The sequence below is a fragment of the Centroberyx gerrardi genome, chromosome 4 (genome assembly GCF_048128805.1).
Source record: "Centroberyx gerrardi isolate f3 chromosome 4, fCenGer3.hap1.cur.20231027, whole genome shotgun sequence".
NCBI lineage: Eukaryota > Metazoa > Chordata > Actinopteri > Beryciformes > Berycidae > Centroberyx > Centroberyx gerrardi.
This window is the reverse complement of record NC_136000.1, coordinates 12,594,712-12,615,462: the sequence shown is the minus strand read 5'-3', so window position 1 is coordinate 12,615,462 and position 20,751 is coordinate 12,594,712. Positions and strand designations below refer to the sequence as shown.

At 40.8% G+C, this 20,751-nt stretch overlaps 2 protein-coding genes across 2 annotated transcripts; both read left to right on the top strand.

Moving 5' to 3' along the window:
• The first annotated feature begins 1,270 nt into the window (after positions 1–1,270).
• LOC139909553 (AT-rich interactive domain-containing protein 3B-like) lies at positions 1,271–13,816 on the top strand. Its single transcript, XM_071896697.2, has 9 exons — positions 1,271–1,401; positions 2,159–2,785; positions 7,358–7,432; positions 7,532–7,604; positions 10,404–10,587; positions 12,076–12,326; positions 12,919–13,188; positions 13,285–13,380; positions 13,677–13,816. The coding sequence occupies exons 1-9, from the start codon at positions 1,375–1,377 to the stop codon at positions 13,814–13,816; spliced, it is 1,743 nt and encodes a 580-aa protein (XP_071752798.2). The 5' UTR covers positions 1,271–1,374.
• Positions 13,817–16,688: 2,872 nt separating this feature from the next.
• Positions 16,689–20,426, top strand: LOC139909493 (uncharacterized). Its single transcript, XM_071896607.2, has 5 exons — positions 16,689–16,833; positions 17,389–18,407; positions 18,755–18,923; positions 19,951–20,111; positions 20,277–20,426. Exons 1-5 carry the CDS (start codon positions 16,689–16,691, stop codon positions 20,424–20,426), a joined length of 1,644 nt encoding a protein of 547 aa, XP_071752708.1.
• The last annotated feature ends 325 nt before the right edge of the window (positions 20,427–20,751 follow it).

Genomic DNA, 20,751 nt, shown 5'->3' with positions numbered 1-20,751 from the left:
ACTGCATTGTGTAATTTCTTTTGTCATTTTTATGAATGTTTTTGTCCCCAGGTCTCTTGAAAAAGAGATCTTGATCTCAATGTGACTACCTGATTAAATAAAGGATGAATGAAAAAAATGCTTAAGTAAAGTGAGGCTTACTCTGGCTTCAAGGCCTCATGTTTCCTCACTTTCTTGTCAAGTGAATTTTGCTGCTTCCCTGTAATTAGTCTGCTAAAGACAACAGCATCTGTCCTGGTCTTTTTATAGAGGGGTGGGAGTGCTGTAGTTACCCATTCTCAAGAAAACAGTAGCATTGTCACAAACAAGGCTGTTCAACATACATGGGTTCACAGAGGGGCCAGAATTGCAGTTAAAGTTGGTTTAGTAGTCAGAAACTAATCAGGATAGGTCTATTTCTACTGTTTGCCCCCCTGAAAGCTTCCTCCCTTTCCACTCATAAATGGCATGCCTGTATTGAATTGGCTGTTGGGAACTTGGTTATTTCTATCAAGGGAGACCAATTTAGGAGTGAGACAGACTACCACACACGCTGATTCGGTGCCCCTTGGCTGTAGGAATAAATGATGGACCATTTGGGAAATTCACTCCAATTATTAGATCAGATGATAACGCAGACAACCTAAAACAGATTACCTCCAAACCTCTGACCATTTGCCACTAACACATTTTGTCTGGGTACAGAAAACCAAGACTTAAATCTGTGATGCTATGAAGTTTTAGTCCTGCTCTTAAGAAAATAAAAGTATAGGAGAGTGACTAATGTGCCATGACAGCAGCCAGAATGAATTTCCCTGCATATAGCCTATAGGTACATTCTGCTGTGAAATAAAGAAGATACTATCCTGTGAGTCCTGAACTCTAAAATCTTGGTTCTCTTTGCTATATTTTTGGCAGAGAGCATTTTATGTTAACTAATACTGACTGAATCGTTAAATAGCCTATAGGAATAACCTTAGAAGTGCATAAGGGAATAACATAACCTGGTTTGAGTTTTAGGGAGGGTTTTCCCCTTTAAGTCCCACATATTGTGAAGTGGGTGGGTGGATCCCGAGAGGTGAAGGCAATGCTACATAAGAAAGCCCACTTTACGAGCTTACGCATGGGGCGGGCCTTTCATTCATCCAAGTTGGGGGTGTAGGCCACTCAGCCAAAGACAATCAAAGATGTTTGAGTTTCCATGCGCAGTGACCAGGGAGGTAAAGCGCAGACATTATTTCCCCTCCTCCAGCTCCGATCACGCTTACCTCCACACTACTGGGGTTTTAAATCACATTTGATTGGAGGAATCTTTTCAATTAAAAGAAGGGGTCATGTAATGTGACTTTGTTTTGCTGGAAGAAAGACGGAAAAACTAGATAGGACCTGTAGGTGATGATGGATTACTCCAAGGCGCAAATGGTGAGTGTCGACCGACTGTTTGGCAACGCGTTCACTCGTGTTTGTTACAGTAACAAAGCAAGGAACGATTAATGTAGAAGTTATCAGTGATATTTGCACTTAAACGACGAAGTGTTCAGAATAATTTGCGTTAAAGTTTTGGAATAGCTGAGGTTTTACGTAAATACCAATGTACGCGTCATGTTTACATTTCTCAGCGTAGCGAAAAGTATGCTAATTGACTGAGTTTTGCAAAATAATTGTAATTTTATTCGTCGATATTTTAAGTAGATTCCATCAAAAAGGCCCACAACAAATTTTCATGAGAGATGTTTGTATCCTTTTATAAATTTATTCTCACGTAAATTAATGAATATTTCATGTATGTTCAACATGTATTTGAAGCCACCAATCGGCCCCACTTTGATCCACATTGTATCTGCATTTCGGCCCACCCGGCCTCTCTTTGAACAATTTCCACTTGAATTTGAATACGAATTTGTTTGGAGCCAAAAGCAAATTTGTGTAACTTTGAATTACAGAGAAGATGCCGGGCATGAAAACTGCAATTTGGTAAAAGTCAAATTGGTCTATATGTAGTCTTCTTAAATTTAGCTGGCAATAATTACAACTGAGGAGGAATCGCTGCAGGACTTTTTAAAAAAAAGAAGAAAAGATCACTTCCATCTGTCCATGGCTAGATGCACAGTGATGAAAGACATGGGATATTCTCAAAGTAGTTGTTTCCTCTACAATTAATTCTATTTTTTGCCCATAGTCAAGTTTATCTGAGGAGGGCGGCTCAGGAGGAGCAGGCTGCCACCAGGCCAGTCCAGTCGGGGTGAAGCTGGAGGCCGTGATGGAGCAGCTGCAGAGGCAACAGGAGGCCAAGCTGGAGCTCAGCCGGCAAGAGAAACACCTCCGTCAAGCCCAGCTCCTGTTTGCCAAGCACGCCGCTGCAGCAAGGGCTTCTGGTTCCAGACTAGACTCAGCATTATTTGGCAACGGGAGAGATGGGGAGCCTTATCACACAGCGCAACAAACTATGAACAGCAAAATAGACCCAGAGCTTGTAAAGGAGGAGAGAGATGAAGACTCAGATATGGATGATGATGATGAGGAGCGGGACATAGTGGAGCCTGAAGAGAATGATGAGGTGGAGGATGAAGAGGAGGAGAACGGGCCGCAGCACCAGGTGAAGAAGCCTCGACTCCAGCAGGATCCGGCCTTCTCCTTCGCTCCTTACTCCACATCCCACCCACCTGCTGTCAAGCAGCTGACTGCCTCTCCTCCGGCTGTGAAACAGGAGCCTGATGAGAAGGACCTGCTGTCTCCTGTGGGCCAACACTCCTTCACATCACCCAGTGGATTTGCAGATTGGGGCTATGACGAGCCATTTAAACAAGTAAGTTGGTTTTGATTTCATTGTGGAAATTTTGTTTCTTTAATGTATATTTTATGTCTTTTAGAATGATTTCTACAATATATTTTTGGCCAGTTATAGGTATGTCACATCTGTTTGTAATATCCCTGGCCACTTTTGGATATTTGATGGTAATTATGACTCCAGACTGAATTGAGCCACTGCATCCCTTCATCTTACAGAAAGAAAAGGAACATCTGTAGTTCTCTCCCTTTTTCATTTTGCTTGCGTGTGTCCCGTCTCTCTTTCATTGTTGGCTTGTCCCTGCTGAGAGTTTGGCACACCGCTGCCTGGTCTGCCACATGCATTCTCACATGAGGAGGAAGGAGCGTGTCCCTTTGGCAAGGAGCCCAAAATTGATGGTGTTTATTTAACTAGCCAGGCCAGGGATCTCTCCTTCAGCTGGGCTTCACCTCATGTCCCACATTTGGTTTTTTTTAAATGTGCTCTCGCTGCTGGCCAAACTAATTGGTCTTGGCTGTGGTCCAACCCTAACTGTTTGAGGCCTAACATAGACGAGTCAGAATGGGAACAGAGGATTAATGGAATGGCCTTACACGCATATTTATGGCCAAGGCACTGGCTTAAAGGGTTAACTATTGTAAAGGGTTGCCAGGTAGAGTGGAGGCTTTTTCAGTCGCATTGCATCAGCCAGGTCTTCTATATAGGCCTATATGTAAAAATAGTGGCATTAACTACTGAGGTCCAGAGCGAGTATTTATGAGCATGCCTTCCACTGGACACATTCTACTACACTTACTAGTAACAGAAGCTCTCGTCCGCCTGTTCCCTCGTGGATGTGTTTTTTTTCTCCTTCCTTATGAAGGCTGATGTGATTGGTTCTTCTGTGTGCGTCTCCCCTGCACTGGCCCCACTTCAATACATGATGATTAATGAGGCTTGTGGACGGAGGGACAGCAGGGTTGGTGCGTCATGGCATACCAACAAGTAGCCATAAAGTTTAGTTACAGAAGTTTCAGTGTTTTCTGGAGCAAAATGGGATTTACAAGTATGTGTTATCCGGAGTTTTACACACTGCTCATTCTAGTCGAATAGATATTTCCTATTCCCTTGTTTCTTTTCTCCATTATTGCCTACTTTTTGATATTGTCCCTATCAAATTGCTGGCTCTCTTGATGAATTTAAGCTTCATCTCCATTCTCACTTAAAGTTTGGTGTTTATTAGCTTCTTTTTAAACCTTGCCAAGCCCAGAACAATTCACTGCTGACGTAGCTGTAGCACAGTGGATAACTTTGCATAATTTAGCTGTCGCTTGGCAACACTTAATGGCAGCTTGATTCAGCTGCAAGTAATCAATATATTGTGCTGCTACTGGAGTGGTGGGAGTGCTAGTTTTCGTCTTCTCAGGCCAGCACACTCAACCTGTGGCACATTAAACATGTTTCTCCTGTTTTGATTAAAAAACCTCAGTAGAGACTATTTTTAAAACATCTTACCAGGGGTCAGAAATGGTTTGGATTGTGCCATTTCCTTTGCCCTAACCACCAGAAATGTCTGGGATGGAATATGAACCCTCATTTATCATCTAAAGAGACCCTCTAATGTGGCCTTGGAGGAGACAACAGAGTAATGCATTTGCTGTGGATGTGTCATTATTTCTGACCCTAATTTGCTTCATGTAGTCAACTTTGGATGTGTTTTCATTATCTAGAAAGGAGGCTTGTAGGAGCTGGATTGTATTATGTGGATCTGTACATTACCATTCATGATTGTTTGTAGTAATTGATTTCTTCCTTTTTTTACCTTTAATCAAAGTTAGGGTGAAAAGCTGCAATAGGTTTGTTTTTAGCATCGTTAGAGGTGTTACTGTAGGAATACTATGGAGTTTAGCAGACTTTACTGAAATGGTGTGCAGCCTATAGCCAGGCAGGACATTAAATTTGTTTGCCACTTTGCCTAAAATGTAAAAGCACCTCTGTCCTTGCGTCTCAACCTTTGCACATGTTTGTCATGTTCATCTAGCTTGTAGTTATTTGGGATGTTTGTCTTTTACTCTTGTTTTCTTTATAATTTACTTTTTCCTTCACTTAATTGGATAAATAAGCATCTTTGAGGAGTTTAACATGCTGTACAAGCCTCGCCACGCTGGACAATCATTGTTAAAGCCTTGTGTGCGGTCTGCCTGCAAACCCTTAAATGTGTAGCATGGGCGGGATAAAGAGCCCCTATCTGCTCTCAGTCCAGCCCACAGCACAGCGAGGGGCCAGATAAATTATTTTGACTTGGACAGCAGACTGAAGGCCCAATAATTTAATTTGGATTAAAAATTTGGTCCCCCCCTGCGGTTACATTGAAATGCGATCGGGGATAAGTTTTCACTGCAGCTCTGCTGGAACCGCTGTACGATTGTAATGAAGCTCATTATAAGAGGTAGTTTGCATTTGCAGCAAATGGAAAGCATTATAGCAAATAGTATTTTACTGAGTGTATTAAATTTAGTAGGGATTCATTGCATTGCACTGACAGTTGTGTACATTGTTAAGCCATTTCAAATTAATGTCTCAAATGTATTTTTATTTGGATTGGTTGAACAAACATAAACCTGCAGAATTAAGTGAAACTAAAGTTTATAATTCAATACTATGTTGAATTATAGTAATATGATTCATAATACTCTGGTACGGTGTATTTAAAATATATAAAATAAAAGATATGAACCAGTTTTCAAATCTAAACAACAGAAAACACTTTCTGACCTACATACTGAATACTATCTGGATTCCCAGGGCTACATGTGTGAAAGCTCTGTGAGCAATTAACTGAAAGGTCTTTGTTAATAGATCCACAGTAGGTCTCACTTGCTCATCAATAAGGGGGGAAGGGATTTATTTTCACTTGATGGCCAAAAGACTGGGATGTTTATCTACCTTCCCATCAATAGGCTTGCTGCTGGGGGAGTAGAAGTCCTTTTATTAGAAAGGCCAAGCTGAAGCCATTAGATGTGTCAACAACTCTGCCACCAGGGTGACTTCTTGGGGGGGATGTTTTGTGTGTAAAACTCCAACATGGATGTGTAGAATTATACAGCCAGCACAGCTACAAACAAAGAAAAAAAAATCCTTGTTTTTACTGGCAGCCATTACAATGTCATGGGGAGGTTGAATGTATGTAAGCGTTTGCAGTTTGAATGGTGTTTTTAGTGTAAACATGAAGCGAGTCATGCATTGAATGAAAGCCAACTGTTATTGGTTACAGTGTATTTTATAGCTCAAGGACTGAAATGGTATCATTATGAGCCCCAGTGGATCTGATCAGGTTACCATACCAACCATTTGGTGGATGGAGTAATGTCTCTAGAGTATAAATACAAATGCAAATATGGATTAAATAATCTAAAAACATGTGGGAAGTTATAGTAGTTATTTTGTAGAACTACAAGCATGATAATTGAAGCAACTGGGAAAAACATTTGTTTCTGTCAAATACAATAACACACCATGTTTATGTCTAAAACATACATGATGTATGTTTTGATATGGAACAGGCCTGGCATGAAAACTGACTGATTTGCATGTGAGCAATGACCTTTTCAATAATGTAAGAGAAGCTTTCAGCAAGCAAACTAATAATAAATATGAAACAGAAAACCAGTGTTTGACAAACTCCGACTAGATCAACTATAATCCGAGACAAAATCATAATGTCAGTTTGGGACAAAAATGGAAGAGACTGTAAACATATAAAATCCATCATATAAATTGAAATGTAAAGGCAAACTATTCTTAAGATGCGTACTATTTTCTACCAGTCATCTTTGATTTTCATACTTGCATCACGGGGCTCTGTGTGTGCGTTAGGGGGACAATACCTCTCAGCAGGCTTTTCCACACTGTTGCACACACTAGTCTCCTGCTCTCAACTCACATTCTTTTAACCTTAAACTGTCAAATAGCATGTAATTGGGAGGGGGGTGAACATTAATGAGCACGGTGCCTATCATTAATCTCCCTTTTACTGTACTGTTCCTGGTTTTAAACAGACGCTCCCTCAAAATAGATTAAACTACTGTATACACACCGAGGCGATACAAGCAGCCAGATGCTCCCTTTGCCCAGCTGTTCAACTCTGCAGCAGGACGGTCTGATAGTGGCTTCAGTGCTGGGAAGAGAACAGGTTTAGACACCGTAGGTGGGAAGCACAAAGTCCAGAGACCTTGAGCAGAACATGACAAATAATGTGAAGCTTTAAATAGGAACGGTATCATATGGAGGGCATAATATTCAAGTGTTGGTTTCATTTTAATATCTGTCCATTGCCTGAGGTTTAATATTGAACTTTCCCCATAGCTGGTAGTCAGTGTAGAAAGCAACAGAACATGCCATGTGGTGGATTTATTTTTATCCAAAGTGCCTTACAGTGCCATAAGTACATAGTTTGGGTTGATCAGTTGGAGTTAAACCCCTAAACCTGGCTGTATTAGTGCCATGCTCTCCCCATTGAGCTATACTGGACCATAGAAAATAGACCAGGGGCTATGGGAGAATCTGGAGAACTTGCTTACTGACCATTTCTCTCTGCTGGTGTGTTTTCAGAGGGGAAGTTCCAGCTGGGTTGAGGAGAACGATGGAGGGAAAGCAAAAGGAGAACCATCCAGAGACTTTGCCAAGGTCAGTAGATTTAGCGGATATATATGTAAACAAGAAAATGCCTGAAATGATGAGTGCAACTTGATTAACTTGTCGCTGATGCTGATTTTCAACTTGCAGCTTTATGAACTGGACAGTGACCCAAACCGGAAGGAGTTTCTGGACGAGCTGTTCATCTTCATGCAGAAACGAGGTAAAGACTCATTTTCGGAGGCTTGATGGTTTTGCACGACCTTGTTTTGTTTTTGTATGAATGGCCAAGGGAGCTCTTATCATATTAATTAATTGTTCCTCTCTTACATTTATAAGTCTTTCTGTATTCTATTGAACATCAAATAAAATAACTAGTGTTCCTAAGGCACAGCTGCCACAACACTTGCTCTTGCTGGACCCCATTCTGTTTTTCAAGATGCTTATTCGATACTGAATGAAAACCAATTTTAGCAGCAGGAATTGGTTTGAATGCTTGCTGTTGCAACTTCTATTCAAGAGCAACTGTAAGTAAACTTAGTCGACAGTCGACCCGACACCTCCACCCTCATCTCGCTCCCCACTGTGCAGACCTTAATTCATATTGAGTGCTGAGAGCAAAAGGCGATGCAGTAGTACCAAACCCTCAATCATAAAAGGTGGGTCAGAGTGGAGGGCTGACTCAGTAGATCTTGAATGAGATGAAAAGCGGTTGCCATTAGGGATAATTGGCTAATGCTTATATTATGCTTGTGCTTGTCCATTTTGACAAGCACAATTTTCTAGTGCCATGTATATAATTACTTTGTGACGAAGCTTGGATAAGCCCCTGTTTTTGTGAGAAGTCATTGGAAAATATATTCTGTATTTTCTCGATTGATTCACATTCACTGGTTTTACAGTCATTTACAGTTAATTGGTGGCAAATATTGACAGTTGACAGGTGTGAGTTTGAGGGTTCGCTACATACGTGAGGTTTGTTGCATTATCGATAATTTTCTACTGGACACAGATTTTTTTTATCTTGCATCACAGCCCCTTTTCCCTTCTGTTGGCAGCTTGCTCCAGTCACAGTAATAAGTGGTTATGGTGCCATGTGGAGCACACTAACAATAAGAGCACACTGCCAATTACATACAGCCCATAAACACTACTCTCCAACTAGTCATCCAACCTGAGAATGTGTGTAAACTCTTCCCTTTGCATGCCACCATGGTAAATGGTGATTTGAAAAGGCAGCATGGCAGCTTATATCTCTAAGTATTTTTTGCACCCACTAATTCTTGCTCTTCTGCTGCTCTAACAAAACAAGTTTAAAGGTTTGTTTATAATCTTGTTTATAAGCACTTTATAAGCACGGTTTTTCTGTCTTAGAACTGAGCAATTTATTCTGTTCAGAAAAAAAATAATTTTATGCTAAATTTAGTAAAATAATAATAAATAATTTTAGTCTAAAATTCAAGTAACACATAAAATCTAGTTTGGAAATGTATTCAGATCTTTATATTTATCATAAATTGCTAGAGCTTAGTTAAACCGCAGCAAAGAAATACAACAAAATGTGTAAAAAGTCAAGTGAGTGAATACAATCAATAGCTAGAAATAGTCTGTGAGATAGTAAAATATCAATCAGCATAAAATAATAAAACTGGTCTTGACAAAGTAGGCTACTTTTGTACTTGATGTTAGTTTAGGGCAAGAGATCTTCATTGTATTATCAACCTAATTATTCCTGAGGCAGGCTTTTAAATACACAGACCAAACTGATTGCCGTATTTATTAATCATACCTTTTCTCAGACAATGTATAGCACACTATAAAAATCACAAAATTTCTGTACAGAAATTTGACATCCACTGTGTCATTCAATCATAAACTCATATTTTCTTGATAAATCCACACAGAGGCTGATATTGACAAATTAACACAAAGTAAAAAAAGTATTTTTTGGTCCACAAATGCACAACCCTGAAAGGTCTACTAGCATAACAAGTAAACAAGGCTACTGCTAAGACCTTCATTTAACTGTCTAGTATGTAATATAGGTAAAAACAAAATGTAATCTTTCTGCGCAATTGTTTTTATTTAATTCAGATATAATAGTCTAGTAGTCATGTTGTCTAGCAGTGTCCTGCATTAGGCATGTTAAATTCTTAACCAGACTGATCTAACTGTTCTTAGATTAACACAAATCCCAATGTGTCAAAAGTAGATGCAGTCAGTCAGTCACCACCCTATCAGCAATATTTACTAATTTGGGAAAAAGAGGTCATGGCTGGTTTAAGCATGTGTGTGTGCGCCATGTGTTCATCTAAAGTAAGAAGTAATCTTATTTCTGCAACTGCTTTTGAGCCCCCTTCATTAATTGGCTTTATTCCAAAGCAGGATTGGAAGGGTTAGCTGTCAATCCTTAGATTGGCAGGCACTGCTGGCCCTAAAATCACCCCTCCCCCACTTCTCAAAGCAAAGCAATAACAGAGCAGTTGTGTGGATTTATCCCCACCCCCATCCATTTGAAATAAGCTTCATTAGACCGGTCTATCCGCACAGATTACATGCTGTCCCACTTTACCTAATCTTAACCTCTGACCCCGAGGTGGACAGGTCAGAATCGCATATGTATGGCTACATCCTCCGCTTCCTTCTTGTCCAGGTTCCTGTCCATGATATTGTCGCAGGGGAACCTTGTTTTTCTTAACTTCTGTGTTAAGAACACTGATTTGTGTTAAGATTATGTAAAATGTGAAAACGGGTGCACATTATTCAATGCTCTGTACACTCAATTTACATTTGCATACAGCCAATATCTTATTATCCCCCTTATGCCCATATAGTAGACCAGATAGTTTGAAAGTCTAAGATTTAGGTAAACATGGCTTCTGGGGCATGGATCTTTACTGGCCTCCCTTTTTTTCCTGCAGTCCACTCTGCTTTATGTCTGAAGTGAAGATGATAAGATGAAGTTGGACTGTCAGCTCTAAAAAGGCAAAATGAATTAATATATTTCATTGCATTCATTCAGGAACTCCTGTGAACCGCATCCCCATCATGGCCAAACAGGTGCTGGACCTGTACAGGCTCTACAAGCTTGTGACGGAGAAGGGAGGCCTGGTGGAGGTCATCAACAAGAAGATCTGGAGGGAGATCACCAAGGGTCTCAACCTCCCCACCTCCATCACCAGTGCAGCCTTCACCCTGCGCACCCAGTAGGTGTCTCTCTGCACTTTTTTTTTAGAAAAGGTTGCGGTGTTCACAGACGTTCTCTTTATTGGAGTGTAGCAAATGATAATGTAGGAACTGTTGGATAATGCAATAACTTGTCAAGTTGTAATAAAAATGTCTTTCTGAATGGGTGAAAATGTAATATATCCTATTATTGTAATAAATTGTATCACATTAACCCACAATTATTACTTCAAAGGGGGTGTAACATTTTTAACTGATGATGTAATAATAATCATTTTTAGTCAATATCATTATTATTATTATTATTATTATTATTATTATTACATCATCAGTTAAAAATATGTTACACCAATTAATAAATACCAGTTTGATGTAAAAATGCGATGATGTTATTACATTATTATTTATTACACTAATAGGTTTTACTAGGTTTTCAACCCATTGAGAGACATTTTATTACATTTTGACAAGTTATTACATTATCTGACAGTTATTGCATTATCAGTTGCTACAAGGAAACATTTGAGTTATTTACACATTTTGAAGACAGATATGTTGACAGTAATGTTTTAAGTGATAAAATGTTAAACAATTTTAAGTTTGAATATATCTGAGGACACCTGTATGTTGTGTTTGTTTTAGAGCCAGAATCTGAATCTGGTCTTAGAATATCTAATGAAAGGCTTTAAGAGTTTCTAGCTCAATGATTCTTCATTAATCCATTTTATTTCACATTAATCTCAGTGTTGACTTTGACTTGGAGGGAAAATCCACCTTCAAACAGAATTCAGCTTTGGCTATTATCTTGAACAGCTGGGTCAATATTTATGAATATGAACAACTCTCCCACAGCTAGAACAAACACCTTGCACACACTTATAGAAGTGCAGAAGCTTCTCTGGTAATGTTTGCTTTCACAACTTCAGTGACTTTTTTTTTTTTTTAATAATGTTGGCATTGATTATGCACTCATAGCAGCATGGCAGGCAGTAAATGCATGAGCTGAAATCTTACATTTTTTCTAGACCTTTCCTCATTGCTTACTGAGACAAAACCTTTGCACCTTTACAATAATGTTGAAAAGTAATTTGATAGTATAGATAAATATATTAAACCCACCAGATTTTCTCGCTTGCTGAGATTAGTTTGGAATTGTTTTCATGCTGTGTGGGTGCAAGTCTACATGAGATAGAGAGGATAACATTTTGATAACTGTTAAAACCCCTAAAACCCCTCAGCAGTATTCAAGTGGTTTCCAAAGCATCATCTTTTAAATCTCTTCTTAAAACACATTTTTAATAGACTTGCTATTATGTAACGACATTTTATTTGTTTTGCCCACCCTTTTTATGACCCTGCCTTGTTTCTATATTTCTTGTTTTATTGATTCTGCTGCTGTTTTTTCTTTTTTTGTAATCCTTTGTAAAGCGTTTTGTAACTGTTTTGAAGTGCTATACAAGTAAAGATGATTATTATTATTAAGAATATTATGAAACTGTTCCATGTAGGTATATGAAGTACCTGTACGGCTTTGAGTGTGAGAAGAAAGGACTGAGTTCTCCAGGTGAGCTACAGGCGGCCATCGACAGTAACCGTAGAGAGGGCCGGCGCCCGAGCTACAGCAGCAGCCTGTACCGCTACTCCCCCTCCCCCAGCTCCACTCCCCACTCCCTGCTCTCTTCCCCCAAGATGCAAACCCCCCCCACCGGACACAACGGCCTCAATTCATCCCTCAGCCCATCTTTCAAGAGAAATGCAGGTATGTGTAAGTGTGCGCATCCATGTTGAGATTTGCATTGAAAAGTCTCCCTAGCCAAAAAGCCTTTCTTTGGGTGGGGGGGGGGGATCTAATTCGGTTTCAAAACTTAGTGGAACAGATCTGAAATCTGTCATATTTTCTGTCAGATCTCAAATAAAACTTGGTGGCACTCTGATCACAATCTTAAAAATCTTTATGCCTAATAGGAACCTATGAGTTTCAAAATATGTTTGATCCAGCGTTGTACATCAAACCAGTCCATTAGAGCGCTCTTATCGGATTCTTAAAGCACTTTTCAACTTTTGCTCATATTGTTGAGCCATGAATGAGCTTCTACCTTGCCTCTGTTCAGTGTGACCTTGTGATGAACCAAGCGGGCGTGGGATAGTTGAAATGGTACAAACGTAAAATGTAAATTGAGACAGATTTTTTTTTCAGGATTTCAGGTTTATTGGAAACAATTACCCTTTATTTCTAAAAGGAGATTGCTGTTTTCCTCTAGGCTTTTTTCCCTGTTCCTTTCCTGATCTCCACCCTGTTTTTTTTAATGACTGTTTGTAACAGTTCTTGTCTCTTTGATTTGCTCCATCAGATGACATTTCCACGCCCATATTACCCAGCCGGCTGCCCATGGCGTTGGCACTGGGCCAGCAGCAGCAGCTGGCACAAGCTGCCACCCTGGAGCATCTCCGAGAGAAGCTGGAGAGGAGCGCCGGGGGGATTGCAGCCGACGGTCCAGAGAGGAAGATGGCGAGGCTCGCAGAGGAGCAGCAGCGTCTTATGCAGCAGGCCTTCCAGCAGAACCTCCTGGCCATGGCCTCTCACTTCAACCCTATGAACCTCAAACTGAACAACGGCCATGGTGAGTTGCATTCACTACACAGACAGTATGCTGTTCCTCATCATTACTGGCCATGATGTTGGGAAAGTCCATGACATGGAGTGTTTTCTCTTTCAGCCACAGAAAGCAAACAGGACTTGTCTCTGAGCATCTCCACTAACGGAGCTGCCAGTATCAGCGTATCTGTGGAAGTCAACGGCACCCTTTACTCAGGTGAGTCATTAAATTGTTAAAGCAAACATGGCCTGTCTGTGTTTGGCTTGGCAGGTGGTACTAAGCAAGTGTCTTTTGGGCCTGTTGGCAGAAACCAGTGCATGAGCATCTATGGCAGTAGACAGGACAAAAATAGACGATACAATTTCTTCAAAATTCCAAAGGGAGAAATGAAACGAGCAAGAAATTGTGCAAATTCTGCAAAAGTGACAAGCTAGTCATATAGTGCATGCATAGTAACGGCTAGTTTGCCTCTGCTTTTCATTATAATCTTATCCCCCAACTCTCCACTGCAGGAACGCTGTTTGCCCAGAAGTCACCTGCAGCTGCTGTGGCGTCGCACATCATAACTCCTGCAGGAACAAGCGGTTTCAGCGCCCTCTCCTCACACAGTCCCTCCTCTTCCTCTTCCTCTTCCTCAAAGGGACCAAATTAAGGCTCACTCCTGGTGTTTAAATCTGTCCTTGGTGAAATAATTGAGTGATATACATACCTCTCTTGTCAGACAAGAACTATATTGACTGTAACTGTATTAATATCTAGTTGTACACATTTGGCTTCCCATTTGTACACTTAAGCAATGCAGTCATTTGGGGAAATCAGCTAACTCACAAAGCAATTAGAACTCTTTGTAGTGTTGTTTTTCCGTTATTTTGACAACATAATATGCTTTAAATGAGAATCTTAACAGGAGGACATTGATATATTTGACCTTAAAGGCTTCCAAATTAATTAAATGTAGATTCAGGTAACAATTTACCTTAGTGCCTGTTAGAAGCTATTTTGAAATGTAGCGATATATTCATGTCTAAAGGGCTTGGCTTCGAAAGGTTTGTTCAAAAGCATCTTTAGAGCAGAAAAGAGCATGGTGAGTGTCAATGCTCTCTAGTTATCTACTATAATAGCAGGTTATCCGACCATTCTGCAGCCATCGCTTTCCATAGCCATCAACAAAACAACTTAGTTGCCAAAGTGCAGCTAATGAAGACCAAAAAAAAGCCATAGCTTGACGTCATAGCTCCCATCTGTGACCATTTTGCTGCAACCATTTTGTATCCCGCCTAGTGAACATTTGGTTTGGAACATTTGGGACAGACTGCTGTGAGTGAAAGCGATCCATACTTTTGGTAGCAGCTCCGAGGGATGAATTATGTTTTCAGTGTTCCGCAGAAAGCTTGCATCTCGGAAATATCAAACAGGATTTGGAGAGAAACTGGTTGGATTCTTTTCATTGGTTTGGACATTTTACACTGCACTATTAATGATTTGGCTTGGTCTCAAAGTTATGAAATTCATTACATGTCAGCTGTCAATTAAAGGCAAAATTTGAAATGCAAGGTTTCTGCTGGAAACGATATCTGAAATGGAAGTGATAGAAGAACAGTTACCTCATTTGACTTTCCATGGTGGGAAGTAACTTTCTCAGGAATTTCCTCTGGACCAGGGTGGACTCCTCACTGTTCACTCACCACTGTTGTACTGTATTTCATACTGTATTGCTGTGTTGTATTTTATACTGTACCCAAACACAGAGAATGTATCTTTAATGACCTCAAGCTTTGATTTGAAGAGCATGTTGACATTTGAACACTGAAACGGCGCTACCTCACTCTTTTAGAGAGATATGCAATACTTAATGCAGCATATGTTGATTTTTGGTAATCTGCATAATTTGTGCTGAAATATATTTGGACAATCAAGTAGACATTATCATATCTCTCAATGCAAACAAATGTCTCTCTGAACTCGACAAGTCTTGATGTTAAAGCCTGTTTTGGTCTTTGCTTAATGTATTTCCTATATGGACATGGCCATGAGGAATAAAAAAAAATCTTATGTGTAATGTAGGAAGACTCTGCATTCTTTTCCATAAAGTCTGTGTTGTGTTGTTGCAAAATCCTCAGTGCTTTTGCATTTATGGAAATTGGCTGAAGGATAACAATTTTCTTAGAAATCTTGATATTTACGCTGTTGGAATATTTCAAGGAAGATCAGGATTTCATGTGGCATGCTTATGACCCCTTTCATTTTTTATGTCTTGTCATAATTTTCATTGGAGTGTTGAGGCTTGAACAACATGTGTGGCCTGAAATGTGATAGAAAAACACTATACTGTATGTCCAGTATGTGCATGGCCAGAGGGGGGTAGCATTACCTCCTGTGCAGAGGCCATTTCAAGTTCAGGGGTATTTGACATTCATAAATCTGCACATTTTTCATTATTTCCAATTGACCATCACCTTGATGTCAAACCAATTGAGCTTCTCTCTACTCATCTTAAACCAGGAACCTGAACTGGTGAGCAATGAGGAACAAAATTATTTGTTTCATTAAGCAGTTCCTATGGCTTTTATCGCTAAGTGATTATATCAAATTTGTTTTTGGAGTTGGATGGATAACGATCCTGATGTATTACTTTTCACCCAAGTGAAATCAAGCTGATCAAGTCAAAAGCTATATAGTGTGTTTATGTGTGACAGGGAGAGGAAGTGAGAGTCTGTATTGAGAGTTAATTCCTGAACTCTGGTGTGCAGCAGACCTATTGACAGAGGCTATACTAATGGAAGCAACAGCTTGTGGGGCGGGGGATGGGCCGCAGGATTTACTGTCGGGATAGACATTCTATAGTGACTCCGCTGGATTGGCATCTGGAACACTGCAGAGGGAAGATGTTACAGGCACGATGAGAAGTATTATGAGATGGATGTCTCCGCCCACAGGCCCCGCCGTCTCAGGGAGAAATATTACTGGTCAAGTCTGTCTGTAGATGAGGGCATCACTGTCCTGGCACAAGACCGAAAGGTACCACAGAGGAGAGTTGGGACTGCAAGATGATCTTTCAGCCTTGAACAGGGAAGAAACGTTTCAGCTGCTACTGGGTGCTTGACTATAACCTGTGGGAGCCGGTCCATCCTATATGAGAGAGAAATCCTTCTATGAACTCCACATAATGTGCAGGTTCCATCTTTCTCATCATTTTGCTTTGTTGCTAAGGCAAAGTGGAACGTTGTGATGCTAAATATCCAAGGTGTTTTGATGGGAGCATGTACAGATGTTTGGTTTGTGTGCCTGTGTGACTTTATCACTCCAAACACAATGGCTTACACTGATCCTCTGAAGCATCAATATATGCGGAAACAGGATTGAAACTCCGGGTCTTTTCAGCTTCTTTCAGCCAGAATGCATTTTCATCAGCCGAGCAAATGATCCTCTCTAAGGGGATTTGGAGATGGAGTGAACTGTTGTTTTCGGTCCTCTGTGTTTCTGTGGATATTTTCTCAGGATAGGCTCAGACAGACACTGGCACCATGCCTTACCATGATGAGGAGTACCCAGGTCAGCCGCTCTGGCAGTCTGTGCTGCTGTTCTGCTGTAAGGGCATGATCGAGGGCATCATGGTCATACTCTTCTTCTGGCTTCTGGTGCAGGTTCTTTTCACCAAACAATTAGAAGGTATGGTTTTACAATATTGAAATATGGAGCTCATCTGGTTCATATGCAGAAGTACACTACCAGTCAAAAGTTTGGACACATTTGATTGAATGTACTATGTATTTCATTATCTTAAAGCCATTTTGTTCTATAGGCTTATGCTTAAATGCTTGAAATCTGATTTTTAGACAAATATAAATATTGAAGTTTATGCCTATGTATGAATTTCTTTCCAAAACCATTGCCTTTCCATCAAGGCTACTTTAAAGCATCTAAAATATAAGATAGTTTTGATTTGTTTAACACGTTTTTGGTCACTGCATCCATTTGTGAATTCAATTTGTGTTATTTCATAGTTTTGATGTCTTTACTATTATTCTAAAATGTGGAAAATGGTAAAAATAAAGAAAAAGGTGGTGTGTCCAAACTGCTGACTGGTAGTGTAATTGAATTAAAACAGTAGCAATATTCTGTGTTATCCTCATGTAATCCAGGGGTTGCATGAGGATAAATTATATCAGTGTTTTGAAATTGTTGGTATCTAACTGGCATAAATTCAATTTCTTATGTCTGCAGTTCACCTCCAGATTCTGCTTTTGGTTGGCCTGATAGTTTTTTGTCTGTGTTTGATCCTGGGATGTATTCTGTGCTGGAGGAAGAGTGACATTTGTCCACTGAATGACAAAGAGCCTGTGACGTCACCACCAGCTCCTGCTGAGCCTGTGACCCTCGCCCAGAACCCGCCCCTCTCAGCAGCCACAACAGCAGCCAGGCAGCAATACGAGGAGCTGGATGGAGATATTGTGGAGTTTCCCTCCACGTTCAGCAGCCCTGCCCCTTCAGAGGGTGAATTTGCCTCTCTGCCATTCTCTTCTCGTGCCTGTGCGTCCTCTGAATGGAAGGAGCACCCAAAGTCCTACTTTTCCCTGCGCCGCCTCAGCACCCCACCAATAACATCTCCCCTCTATAAGCCCATAGGTCACAGCCGTGGTTCCTTGCCTATATTTCCCAAACTGGGACTGTTGTCCAAAACACGCATGGTTCTAGAGAGACGCTGCACTGTGACTGGTGACAGTATTTCTTACAGTGAGCGCAGCAGGCTCACCGGCCCTGGTGCTGGTCCTCCCTCTGTGGCTGAGGAACCAATCCCACTGGCTCCACTGTGCTATGGTTCCGGTGCCAGCTGCAGACAGCCAACCTCACCAAACCCCTGCCTCCACTTCACTGTGGCCTTCTCTCCAGAGCAGCAAACCCTGACTGTGACTATTCTCAGCCTCACTGGGACACCCCACAGACTGGAGGATGTGTCTGTGTTGGGCAGCCTGCCCCCTCTGTACCCCTGTCCCATGCGGGCTTCAGTCCAAAGCAGCGTCAGTCCTGAGTCCCACAGCCTGGTGCTGGTTTTGAAGGTGAGCTCTGTTAAGGAGCTCCAAAAGTGCGTTCTCAGAATAGCTCTATACACACAGGAACTGCTGAGCCGGAGAGGCTCCACACTGGGTGACCTGGAGGCCCAGTGTGGAGGAACAGACTGGAGAGCAGATCATCCATTTCACTTCACTAAAGAGCTTAGTCCGAGCAAGAGGATGCTAAAAAAGGTAATGCTCTATTGAATTCACATCTGTGCGGGGGAGATGATTTTATGATAAAGATACATGGAGATTTAGGGTAATGTGTTGAAAAGACCATTACCATGGAAACAGTTTAGCAAGCAGAACATAAGAGAGAAACTGAGTCAAATGATTTTTTTGTTTTGATGATCTCTGTGGTAAAAAAAATAAATAAACCCTAGTATCCTAGTAGTGAAGAGGTTTTTTTCTCAGTTCCTTCACATGTACATTACCCATTAGTATACTTGACACATTTCAAAGCACCAGCCTTATGATTCTTCATCTCCTGATTGAACATTTTCTCTCTGCTCTGAACTTATGCCCTTTGACTCCAGAGTCTGAACTCCCAGGATGCACTGATGAGCAAGGGGCTTAGCTGCCCACCACAGATCTTAGGTCAGCTCTTCATTTTGCTTCAGTATCAGACTCTGGCCCACCGCATCAAAGCCATGGTCCTCAGAGCAGATAACCTAGCCACCCTCACTCATATGCCAGCAGCACCAGGTAAAACCAACTTTTGATGTCATCAGTATGTATGGCAACCTGGAGTTGACAAAATGTACAGTATGTTTACTAAAGGATCCCTTAAGGACATGCATAGAGACATTATATAAGCTGCGTGGGCAGAACTGACTTTTGCTTTTCAGGGGCTGAGGTAAAGTAAGTCCCTATGTTTGCTTTTAATGTTTGAGGATTAAATGATGTCTTACAGGATCCGAATGCGGCAGGAGATCATCCTCTTTTTTTAATGACATTGTGATTTAATCCCTCACTATTCACAATCCTCCAGAAAATGTTCCAATCCTCTCCAACCTCTAGATCTCTGGTCTTGGTCTGCATCAGCCTGTCTATGCAGATTTTTTTCTGCAGACAAGCAGATCCTACATAATGCATGGCCATTACATTTATGATATCTATTTAATTTTCAGTATGTCACACCGACATGACTTGGGCACATATTTAATTCATTTCTGACATCACATTCTTAACGTTTCTGGTCATAAATGCTTAATTTATGTGGAGCAGTCAGTATTTCTCTCAACAGAAATGAAGAGTAAATTGACAGTGCTATTCTTTCTTCTTTTACACATCCTTTGTCCAGTTTATACTAGACCTTATCTGATACTGTATCTACATGAGAATAGGTGGTGTGAGGATTTGGATTTTTTTTGTTAGCCTTATGTGATTTCATTTTCCAACATTTCCTCCATCTGAAATTTATATTTTAGCGCTGATAAAATCAAAATACTCAAATAATGTATATTTGCAGATAAATGGCTGTAGGACTAACTGACCACAGTTAAAAACGTATTTTTGACCTCAAGGTATGTTGAGGTCAAGTCTTGTTTTTTTTTAAATCTTTGACATCTGTCATATGGACAGTTTGTAATTTTGCCAATCAACCAAACAGCAAATAGTATGAGAAGGCCATTCCATTTCAATATCCATTCCAATCTCAATTTTCATGTTTGAATGTTCATCAATCAATAGAGTTCTCCAGACTGTAGGATGTTTGTGCATCTGTCTACAGATTACCAGGTGGTGATCAATCTGCGCCATGAGGGAGTGGTGATTGGCAGCAGAGAAACCAAGGCAGTGTCCAGCACTGTGTGGAATACTCCTTTCTTGTTTGACCTTCCCCCAGGAGACATCAGCCATCTGCCCCTCATGCTGGAGTTCATAATCATGCAGGTAAGAATTGCTTTGGAAGTTTGCATTTGCAGAATAAGATTTTATTGCAGAATTATTTATTCAGTAAACAGAGATGAATACCTGCATTTATCTGCATTTTAATTGTCCTACCAGGTAAATGAAAAGAGCATAACTCAACATTCCTGCTCCTCTCTTGTGTGACAGAATCAGGTCCAGTCAAAGAGCAAAGTGCTTGGTCGAGTCCTAATTGGTTCAGAGGCTCCAGAGGCGGGACGTGCACACTGGAGGGACATGTGCAGCCAGGGCCAGGTGGAGCGGGCGTGCTGGCACACTGTGCAACCAGAACCTCTATAGACAGAGAAGCCTGTGCTGTCAAACCTGTTTTGTGCCCAGTGGGTGAGAGAGATGAACCCAGTCTGACTCTGTGGGCACTGGAATATCCAAAATGGGGCATTATAGGTCACCTTTGCCATAAAGCGCACACAGCCGTGCTCAGCTATATCAAATGACAGACTTTACTGACGCTGCCCGTCTGATGGGTGGATATCTGAGCAATTAGAGGAGAACACAGGATTTTGTAATACTTTACAATGGCCTTATTCCAGCGTATTAACTTGTGTATTAACCTATGGGAAAGTATTGTAAATGCACAATATTACTGTGTAAGTACTTAATGAAA